Below are 12,029 nucleotides of genomic sequence, written 5' to 3'. Positions count from 1 at the left end.
TAATAATTAGTACAATTTTTATAAAACTAGCAGCTTAGTATAAAACTTTACATTAATATTCTTCGTTATTTAATGCAACTGCGTAAGCTTTTGGCAACAATGAGTTAAAGATCTTCGCGCCAAATTTACGTAGTATACTCTGCGTCTGAATGTTTGGTATTGATAAGAAATGGAAAAAGAAAGTGGTAAAAATTTTATTTATGTTTTAAGTATTGAATCTTATATGGTTTTTTATGTTCCACTAAAATTTGAATAATAATGTTCATTAAGTTAAGAAATTACCTAAAGCATTTGATTATATTATAATTTTTTCCCCTTGGTTGTGTATAGCATATTTAAAACCTTAAAAATTTATAATGTAAACCTGATGTTATGTTTTTTCGTATTGTATGTAAGTTGTAGTTGGCATTTAATTCCTTATAACATCTAGAAGACATAAATCTAAGTTTTTCGGTAAGTTAAAAATGAATAACAAAATATGTAAAACATTGCAGTAAAAGGGGTTGGTTGTATATATAAAAAAGTAACGTATTATATATTAATAAAAAATATATAATGTTTTATTACTGAATCAGGGGTTTAATTTTTTTTTTTTTTTTTTTATTTTTTTTTTTACGACAGTTAAAATGTATGTAAAAAGTACTGTAATCTGCAAGGCCTTACCGCTAGTGAGAGGTTAAAGACTTCCGAGTACTTGTAATTCAGACCTAGGCAAATGGGCTGGTTGCATGGTTTTCTGTAGTTTTCTTGATGTTACACATGAAGACCATAGGTTATCACTCCTTAAGAGGTCTACAGCCTGAAAAGGCCTTTACCAGTATCAATATTGTTATTCACTAGGCCTTGATAAGAAGAAAAGTAAAATTCAATTTTGGCAAAGCCAAAAGGTACATGAAACTTCTTTCATCTATATCAGGGTTTCTTAAACTGTGGGTCGCGATCCCCAAGGGGGTCGTCAAAAATTTTAGCGGTTTTGATATTTAACTTAATAATAATTTTACAATTACCAAATATTTTTACACAGTATATCTGAAAATAGATAAACATAAGACGATACAGACAAAGAAAAAAACGGAAACATTTTGACACATTTTTATAATATAAACATTGATTTTCCTTGCTTTGCGCGTGACGCTGTCATTTCGTCTGTTACTTATTTAAAATTTCACATTGTTCTGTGTCTTAAAATTAGAAATTAAAGTTAATGACCTAAAACTGCAATAGTGTATTACTGTACAAGTGAAAAAATTGTCAGTTTCACTCACGCTTGTGTCGGATTTATGTAATACTTATTGGGTCCCACAAAATTTTTGTAAATCTTATGGGGTACTGGGGGTCGTGAAAAAATCTCAGTGATAAAAAGGGGTCGTGACTGAAAAAAGTTTAAGAAACCCTGATCTATATCACTCTCTTTAGAGTGAGCTGGGCCAGGGCACAAACCCACAACAGTAGGAGCTGTAGCTTCATATTGAAACCTTGCTACTGGGGTGCTTGCTTGGAGTAGAAAATTAGTTATTTGCTTCTGAGAACTTGATTACAATCTGACCAACTTGCCGTGCTATTATAAGTTTTTCAGTGATGGTATTAGCAATATTTAGTTTATTGACAAGAATGATATCTCAAAGAGATTTTTAAATAATTAAGTCGGAGAAAATTTCGTCAAATCGGTAGCATATCGTTACTTGGCATTTCTTTGGGTGTAGATTTTTTGTGTGTAGATTTTTCTTGAGGATTTCACTGTAGCTTGAGGCATTAGGTTTGCCATTAATTTTAGGAGATACACTTGGCAAATTTTATGGTTTTTTTTCTTGGGGAGGGAGTTTTTTTTTTTTTTTTTTCCGTTTTTCTTTTCGATTCTTCAAGTCTTTTTTGGTATTGTGGACATCTGGCGGAGGAGCTGACATGGTTTTGATTACATGAGACACAAATGAGTTATTTTTCATGCTTAATTTTGTGCCCTGTACTCCTATGATCTTTTCCATATTTGCAGTATCTTTGAGGGTAAAAACATTGATATTGTGTATGCCCGAACCATTGGAAACGATAGCATTGGGTTAGGTGTTTAACTGTGCGTCATCTGCAAGGTCAAATTTTTACGATGAAATTCAAGATGTTATTAACTTTGAATAAAGCATGTCCTGTGGTAGAGTTATCGAGCTCTGTGAAAAAGTAGGTGTTTTAGATTTTTCTGGAGAATTGTTTTCCTTAATAAATGGAATTTTTTTTATCAGATCTTTAAAGATTGCTTCTTCTGGAGTAGTTTTAGGGACATGTAAACATGAATACGAGCCACTTCCTCTAATCAGCCCTCCTTGAGGGCATCTGTTCTCTTAAGAAGGAATCCCTCACAATTTCAACCCAATGGGCTTCACCCAAAGGTTGAAACCCTATTTGAACTTATTGGGAGGAGAGGAGGGGAAGGACTTCAGTCTGCTGTAAAATCAAATTTTTTAATTTTGTGTAATTTAATTTCTATAGTTGCTATTTATTTAGGTCGCCAGAGTACTCATATAAATTACATTTTTTGTTGCTGTTTAATTAATTCCCTTTCTTACTTTGAAATAATAGTGGTATCAGATAGATTTGTCACTGTGCGACTCAACAGCAACCTCTTATGATGAAAAATCAGAGTTGAATGCTTACAAAACTTATTCATTTCAACATCACAACAGCAAATAAAGTCAGATGTTATTTTTTGAATGAAAAGTTATTTGAACAGCTCTCTATTGATGATGACCTAAGAAATAATGAAGATTTCAATTGTGTGATTTTTCATATAAAAGTTAGTTTGGCTGTAAAAGCAGGTACCTGAATTCTATTCTGGTTTATGCAATATTTCAGTGGTAGTACTTAATGTGATCACTTTTGTTCTCAGCTCTTTCGAGAACATTAAACAACATCCTTCAAAATAGCAATGGAGTTTAGCTAAATATGAATATAAATAGAAACATATAAATAGGTACATCTGAGCATTTTAATTAGATGCAAAAGTTTGTTTATGAACTGTTCATAACATTTTTAGAAGTTATTTGCCAATTCTGTACCACTAATCTTAATACTTGGAGTGCTTGCCAATTTAAAACGAGACAAAAAAGCAGCCCTAGTTTGGGATACATGTTTTTAGGGAATGAAAAATTCTGGTACTGTTCTGTTATCAGGACTGAGTTCAGAAATGTATGTATGTGTTCATGTTTGCATGCATATATGCAAGTATAAATGTATGTATGTGTATACATTTACACATACACTGAAGAGCCATGACATTATGACCATCCTCCATAAATATGGGCTTGCCCAGGAACAAAAACACTGCACGTGCGCAGCTGCTGTTATAGTACATAAAGCAACATAATGGGAAAAGCAGTTGATTTATCAGACTTAAATATAGGTCAAATCGTTATGGCTCATTGATTGGGAACATCGATATCAAAAACGGTGCATTTAGTGGGGTGTTCAAGTGCAGTTGTTGTGAGCATATATCGAAAGTGGTGTATGGATAGTAAAACAACAAGTCAACAGGCAGCAGTGTTTCATCGACGGTGCATTGATTTCAAAGGAGAGCGGAGATTGCTATGCGTTGTTTGCTGTGACCGAAGATCTACAACAGCCGAAATCACCACCAGCTACAACAGTGCCAACCCAGACAGTGTTTCTCACCACACTGTGCAGCGTACATTGCTGCGTATGGACCTATGCAACCGGAGGATGAAGTATGTCTGTGCACTGATGGCATGTCATTGCCAACTGTGTCTGCAGTGGGCCGAGAAACATTGAAATTGGACATTAGAAGAATGGAAGAAAGTTGCATGATCCGACGAATCATGTTTTCTGGTCCATCACGCCGATTTCCAAAGCAAACCCTGACTCCTGGATGCACTGTTGGATAGAGACAAGGTGTTATGGTCTGGGCAATGTTTTCATGGAGCATATTAGGACCCTTAATCCCCATAGAACACCCTTGAGATCTGTGTGTATGTGAACATTGTTGCAGACCAGGTTCAACCATTCATGCCAACAGTATTTCCGGTGGGGGATGCTGTTTACCAACAGGTTAATGCATCATGCCATAAGGGTTGAATCATCAGGTAGTGGCTCAAGGAACATTCCAGTGACTTTCAAGTCATGTCTTGGCTTCAAAATTCACCTAACATTAATCCAATAGAACGCTTGTGGTCCTACCTGGAAAACCAAATTCGTGCTGCCACGCTACCCCCATGCAATATGCAGGAATTGCAATACCAATTGGTGAGCACTTGGTACCAGATACCTCAGACTATGTATCAGCACCTTGTGGAGTCAATGCCTAGCCAGGTGCTGGCAGTTTTGAGGGCTAAAAGTGGTCCTACATTTTATTAATAGGGGGGTCATAATGTAATGGCTGTTCGGTGTATATGCAGTTACAAGTACATACATACATACACGTGCATACATTCATAAATTTCTGAATCTGGTCCCGATAACAGAGTGGTACCAAAATTTTTCAAAGTTGTTTTGCTCCTGAAGAATGGGGATCTGTGTCTGATCCTTGCAAAATCAACGGTGTTATTGAAAATCTTCATCAAATTAAGGTTATTTTTCTGTCAGATTTTAAATGGTTGATTATAATCAAATCCAAGATATTTGACAATTTTACTTGAGTTTCAATGATATTAACCAAATTGTTGATCATAGTAAGTAAAAAGTTTGAGAACCACTGTTCTAGATTAAGAATTCTCATAATTGAATATGAAATCAAATTTAATTGGTTTTTAATATATTTAAAGTGACTGAAATAATTGTTTGGAAAATCTGTTGTACTATTGCTAAATATTAATTTTTTTCCCATATTTTCTGGATCTACCAGTTTGTAAGGGGTTAAGACCACAGAACACTGGTGATTTAAGCTGGGTTTGAATTCTGGTGAACAGTGATCACCAGAATTCAAATCCAGCTTAAATCACCATTTTTGTGGTTTCTCTTATGGAAATATAAGCATCTTCTTCTTTTAAGGAAATAACCCTAGTGGGATTTATTTTAGTGTTTTAATTAAACAATTAATCTGTTTAAGTTGTACATTTATGCTTTTAACCCTCTAACCGGCAAGGCCGTGTATGTACGGCCTGGAATATTTTTCGTGATATTTGATACTGGTTATTGCTAAAATAGAGATAGCTCTCTCAAAAATAAGCCAAACCATGTAAAATTTGAATATGTTGTCAAGTAAATGTAGCTGAGTAAAATTGCGATATGCAAATTAGTGGTGCTGTTTTCGGAATATGTCATCTGTGAGGAGCATAGAAGTCTATGTTTGAGAGCAAGCCCACATAATTCACTGTGACAGTGACATCAGAAATCTGAGATATTCAATTCGTAACAATGACTTCCAGGCATCATTTGCCTACAGAACTGCGATGGAGAACCATTGGAAGACTAGAGGCAGGACAAAGTCAAACAGAAGTGGCCGGATTGCTAAATGTGAGTCCTTCTGTGGTTCATAGACTTTGGAGGCAATTTCAAACCACACATTCGGCATCTAGGAGGCTCAGCCAAGGACAGCCAACTGCTACGACGAGTGCTGATGACGAATATTTGACACTGTGTGCACGCAGAAATAGAACCGCTACTCGGACTCTTCTTAGATCCTCCCTTGCTGCAGCCACCGGAAGGTTTGTGTCAACGTCAACTGTGCGTAGAAGGCTTAATGAAAGTGGTCTGTCTGTGAGGCGACCAGCCATTTGCGTGCCGCTCATGTCACGCCATAGGAGGGACTGTTTTCAGTGGGCACGGCGCGTCCACTGGACACCTGATCAATGGCGAACTCTTTACGGATGAGTCCAGGTTTAGTCTAAAAAGCAATAGTAGGCGTTATTTGATATGGAGAGAACCTGGAACCCGTTATCATCCATCAGAGAGAACCTAGAACCCGCTATCATCCGTCAAACATCCGTGAAAGAGATGTATACGGAAGGGGCAGTGTTTGTGTTTGTGGTGGCATCTCTTTGGGTGGGTGCACAGACCTCCATGTCTTTCCAAGGGAAACCATGAATGCTCAGATTTATAGAGATGACATCCTTGATGTTTATGTGCGCCCATATGCCGGGGAATAGGTGATGCTTTCCTGTTACACAAGACCACATAGGGCTCACATCGTAGATGATTATCTTCAACAGGAAACAATTATGCGCAGGGAGTGGCCAGCCCAATTCCGGACTTGAATCCTATCGAGCACAATTGGGATGCTTTAGAGAGATGTCTAGCTGCTCTCAATCTGCCTCCTCAGACCCTTGTTGCGCTTGCAACTGCTTTGCAAGAGCAATGGCTCTCGCTTCCTATGGAACTGATAGACCGCATAATTGAAAGTATCACACATCACTGTATGTGCTGTATTGCTTCTAGAAGCGATCATATTCCATATTGAAGGTAGTTTTCCTATAGCAAACTGACACCTTTGATTTGTTCACTTTATACATGTGCTAATTTCTATACTACCATATTTGTCTGGTAATTTCTTTTTATGTTATTTGATACATTACTATGTGTTGTATATTGTGAGTAAGTTTCATTAAATTCTACATGTAACTTTTTCAGTAATCGTGATTTTTGTGATTTTTCCTTAATTTATGATAACCAGTGTATATTAAAATATGTCAAAGAAATTAAAGCAATATATTAAAAGTACACAAATCCAGGTATAAAATACCAAGAGAATTTTTACATTAAAATCGAAGAAATAATTTATTCTCATAGTAGTTTTGGGAAATTTGTGCTTTCTTAGCAAAAACCCTGGCATCTGACAATGGCAATACACAAATGGCAGAATTCGTTGCTTTTGGAGCATTATTTTTAATTAAAGGGTCTTGTATATCATACCTTCGTAATGTTTTTCAAAAAATAACTTATTACATTTTTTATATTTTAAGTTAATTTTTATTCTTATTTTACAAGTTGACGGAGTTACTCGTTCACGTCGGGTGAAGGAAGATAAACTTGGAAGATTAGCTGCTTTGCAAAAACTCAAATCTTTGAAAGGCACAAAACATAAATATGAGGTAAGTTTCATATCATTATTTTCTAGATTTTTTTTAATTTGAAAATTAAGGTCACCATCTTTCATTTTTAAATCTGTACCTTATAAATCATCTAAAGGATTTTGGAAGTGAAAATCAAGGAAATGAAAACTGTATTATCTCTGATGAGCATTTCATATCAATCGTATTTTTCTTAGTAATATGTCATTATCAGTTTACTCTACATATTTTTATGCTGTTCTTTTAATATTATGAAATTAAATGCTGTAAGAGTAATTGTGGTAATTTTTGTAACATATATATATTTGAATTGCTGTTTATAGTAGCATTTCTGAAACTTTAGTACTGTGTTAAAGAAAAATGTAAAGATGAGCAAACATTTATTAAAAGATAAATCATACTTGTAACTTAACAGGCTTATAAATAACTTATATATGATAATAGACATTCTTTTTGCATTGTACTTATATATATATTGATCATATATATTTTTTAATGTAAAATAGAATGACATTCAGGATTAGTTATTGTCATTTCTCAGTAGATATTCTGTCTAATATCAATAAATAATTTCCAGTCATGTTTACTTTCGACCATCGTGATTTTCAGTTGTCCTCAGTGGAATTAAATCTTAACATACAACAGCAAACAAACAAAAAATAATAAGTAAGAGAAAATAAAATGAAATATAATTAAAAAAAAAAAAAAAGTTCTGTAAGTTCTACACAATTTATGCACTGTTTGCTTGAGTAGTTGCTTTTTAAGTTTGTCATCATCATCATCTGCATTTCCCCAGGAATTTAGTAGACTTGCATAAACAGTTGATGCATAAAAGCGACTATCGGAGGCTTCTTCTGGTGATATTTTATGTGTCACCCAGAAGTACTTCTGTCATAACCATTAGACCATGAAGGCTCATTTCCGCTACTGCGTACGAACACGTTGCGTCAATTGAAGACACGCCTACGGCATCCGTACAAGCGTTTCCTCTGCCGCGTATCCGTAGAATATTTTCATTCTCCGCCGCTAGGTGTCACTGTAATATTTTGGTGCCAAACAAGCAGTTCGCGAGTTACGATGCTGAACATCTGAATTTTTCCCGCTTAAGTGAGTATTGCTTGTTTTGGATTTGATATGGATCCTGACGTAAAATGCAGAAAAGTTTTGTTTACTAAATTCCATGTTATTGGAAATTATTTCTGCTTATGAGCTGCGAAAGTAAAGTAGGCTAGCAATTTTTAGATAAGTTAGGTTATAATGCATATTATGAACATCACTAATTCCATAGAAGCTGAAGTAAATTAAAAAATGTTTTTTGTGTTTCTGGAAGCCTTAAATATTAATGAAATAATATATATATTATTAAAACTAAAATGTACTGTTAGTGAAAAAATAAACAAATAAATAAATAAAATAAAAAAGTTAAAGGAATTAAAAAAAGTTGGTACTTTAAAAATACAGAGCAACTGTAAAGAAAGGTTCACAATATTTACACAAAATTTGGGCTAATCTTTGGAATATGGTAACAGGTAGTTTGGTGACATTTTGGTAAGGCGATAAAAGTTACTAGCTAGGACTTTAGTAGTGTACATGGATAAAGTCAAGAGTGTGCGCAATGCCATTTTTATGCAATTCTGGGATTTTTTTTAAGTGAAAATAGGTCGACGTGTATATGGATGATACCGTGTATGTGCAATTCTTAAAAATGCGGCAAGCAGTTTGCGTTTCTGCACTTTCTCCCAATTTCGCACCTAATCTTCGTCGTGATTAAGCATTTTTGTTTCATAAAAGTTCTAGTATAAGTGTAATTCGGCTAGCAGATTGTTGATAAAAATGTTGAGTTTTTTAAAAAAAAAAAAAAAAAAAAAAAAAAAAAATGTCTTTACTTCATGAAAACAAAATGGTGTCCAAAACAAAACTAGCAGAATGCTGTAGCAGGGTTGCTTGCCAAATTTTCGCGAAAAAATCGCAAAGTTACCATAATCCAAAGATTAACCAAAATTTGCTATGCTTGTATACCGCTGATTTCAGGGTCATAGCTGGATAATTTATAAGAAATCTCGTTTTTTTTTTTAAATGCACTATGGGCAGTTATATTTTATGCATAATCCATGAAATATTATTTTTAATTTAAACATTTTTAATTCATATCTCTTTTTATAGAAGTTATAAAAATAAGATTTTTCTCTTTATATATACACACATTTGGTAAAGAAAATGGAAATATTTAATTAATTAATTCCTGCGCTTCTGGACAGGACTGAATTTAAAAGCAATTATTATAGTAATTTTTTGTTAAAAAATGTTTAGGGCATTAATACTGTCTCATGCTAATTGGAATGAAAGTTTAGAGTCGTAAACATCCCAAAGTCTGAGCACATGTATATACATTCACATAAAAGTGAAACGAAAATATATATATATATATCTACAGGGTTTCAAAATAAATTAAATTTTAATAATTCTCTTGCGCCATTGCTGCAAGGAATGAAATTTGAATTTAACAAACATTCTATTCGTAAAAAGCAAATTTAAAGTTAATTCAATTTAAATGAAATTTAATGCAAACAAATAAATGATTAATTATTGCTGCGAACTAATATACAATATCATTTAAATTCTGAGAGCATATGTAAATCAAGTGCAAGTATCAAAATCTGTGAATAAATATATAATTCCAAAAATTTATTTATCCTATTATTCACTTATGCATTTTTATAAATTTTTTAGGATTAAATCTATCCTATTATTCATTTATGCATTTTTATAAATTTTTTAGGATTAATAAGCTATCCTATTATTCACTTATGCATTTTTATAATTTTTTAGGATTAATAATCTGTCCTATTATTCACTTTTGCATTTTTATAATTTTTTTAGGATTAATAATCTATCCTATTATTCACTTATGCAATTTCATAATTTTTTTAGGATTAATAATCTATCCCATTATTCATTTATGCATTTTTATAAATTTTTTAGGATTAATAAATTTTTGGAATTATATATTTATTCATGGATTTTGATACTTGCACTTGATTTACATATGCTCTGAGAATTTAAATGATATTGTGGATTAGTTCGTAGTAATAATTAATTATTTATTTGCATTAAATTTAATTTAAATTTAATTAACTTAAAATTTGCTTTTTATGAATAGAAAATGTTTGTTAAATTCAAATATATATGTACAGGGTATGCTTTAAATTAGTATTATATAATTTTCAAACTTTTTTGCCGGGGGGAAATTTAAATAAATAAAACATAAATAAAACAATAGCATAAATAAAACAATATATTTAACGCATATAATAATAGAAATAAATTATAAAACACGAATATAGATCAAATTGGAACAAAAAGCTGAGAAAGTTGCAGACAGAGTGCAAAAAGCGTATGGGATTCGAACTCACGACCCCCAAAAGTAAACATTATTACCGTCAGCTTTACCACTAAGCTAGCATCACACGGAAGTCGTATGCATATTTTGGCTTATATACATCATCAAGTAAATCAATTCTTAAAACTAAATTTTTTGGTCCTATTTCAGTGTGCTATCGTCTGAAAAATTCACCAGAGTTTGTTCTTCAGCTTCTAGTACATTTTTTACAAAAGACATTATCTTTTAAAGTGGCATTCTGATTGAAGATAAACGGGCTGTTAAAAATATATTTCATGTGCTTACAAATATATGTTAGCCAAAAAGATATATTTATAAAGGGAAATACAAATTTAACATACTCTTTAATGCAGTGGAATATTTAAAAGGCTATCAAATTTGATTTATAATTAACATTTTTAGTTTTTACCTGTTTCAAAAGAAAAAAATAAATCTTTTAATCATATCTAATTTGCTAATAGCAGTTTGATATAGTCAGACATTCATTTTCATTAAAGGTAAATGAGTATGCAGAACTAGGAAATAATTTGTCAGGACAATTTTTGCTATTTCATGGACTTGGAATTATAATTTTTGCCACTGATTTTCTTGAACTGAATTTCTTGAACGCCTGATTTTATCTGCGAACAAGTACTGTAGTTGCAGTTATCTTGTTTTTCGCATCTTTTTTTTTTTTTTTTTTAAACTAAATTCAGCTGATTGCTGTCTTTTTCAGCACGCAGATTTCTCGCTATAATGTTAATTCAGAAATAAGTATTTTTTAGCACAAAATTCTTTCCCTAAGCGAACGTTCATCGCTACTTCTGCTGCCATTAATTTTTAGTGACTACACCTGATTGTTCTTTTTTTACCATATGACCCCAACGAATCCGCAGACATAGGAATAGAAGTTGAACATTGTTAAACTCCATCCAAACGTCATCCGTCACCGCACACCGACCGGATTGCAGATGTCAATCAAAGTGAATTCATTCGCTGATTGGAGAAACGCATACGCACCGCAATGCATATGCAGCAGTGGAAACGGGCCTTAATATTTAGGTTAAGTTTTGGTTGATTTTTCTGCAGATTTTGAATTTTTTCTAACTACTACTGTTTGTTTTTTTTTTGTTCAAATGATAGAGATCCCGATTTCTTCTTGTCATAATAAGCTTTTATTTTTTCTTGTTCTCATGCAGTTTTATCTCAAGCTTCTTTTTGTAGTTTTTCTAGTTCCTTTCTAACTTCTGCTTCTTCATCAGCATTGGAGATAAAAATGTCCAGTTCTCTAAAGATCAGTATGTTAGCAGATCTGAAGCTATCAGGTTATGTTTAAATGTAGAAGTTGAGGAAAATATCTCAAATCCTTCTTGCATATTAGGTAATTTTAAGGAAAATGTTCCCATAACTTTGAACAAAATTAAGATTAATTCCAATACTGAAAATGGTCGGAAACAAGAATTTGTTTAGGTGTTGAATAAATGCAGAATGTTTCACATTGAATATTTCTGAGGTAAGATACCCAAGCTTAGCAAAAACAGATATTAAAGAAGATATATTTGTTCAATAAACTGCAATAACAAAAAAAAAAAAAAAAAAAAAAAAATCCCAAAATAGTTGTTCAAATTGTGGTAGATGGTGAA

General features: G+C 32.8%; 1 protein-coding gene across 2 annotated transcripts in view; it reads left to right on the top strand.

The window, feature by feature from the left end:
• Positions 1-76: 76 nt before the first annotated feature.
• PolA1 (DNA polymerase alpha catalytic subunit) overlaps positions 77-12,029 on the top strand; it is a 108,545-nt gene continuing 96,592 nt past the window's right edge. Inside the window, exons 1-2 of one of the 2 annotated variants that reach the window (XR_015040174.1) lie at positions 77-185; positions 6,925-7,028. Coding sequence is in view for 1 of the 2 variants with exons in the window: in XM_085812724.1 (XP_085668850.1) it covers positions 170-185; positions 6,925-7,028 (120 nt within the window). In the remaining variant the exon portion in view is untranslated. The remainder of the gene's footprint in view (positions 186-6,924; positions 7,029-12,029) is intronic. The other variant, XM_085812724.1, reaches the window with a different exon arrangement.

Source organism: Stegodyphus dumicola, chromosome 3 (genome assembly GCF_044657685.1).
Source record: "Stegodyphus dumicola isolate Sdum_Otavi_A_Nest chromosome 3, ASM4465768v1".
Lineage (NCBI taxonomy): Eukaryota > Metazoa > Arthropoda > Arachnida > Araneae > Eresidae > Stegodyphus > Stegodyphus dumicola.
Note: the sequence above shows the minus strand (reverse complement) of the source record. Positions and strands in the feature narration are given on the sequence as shown.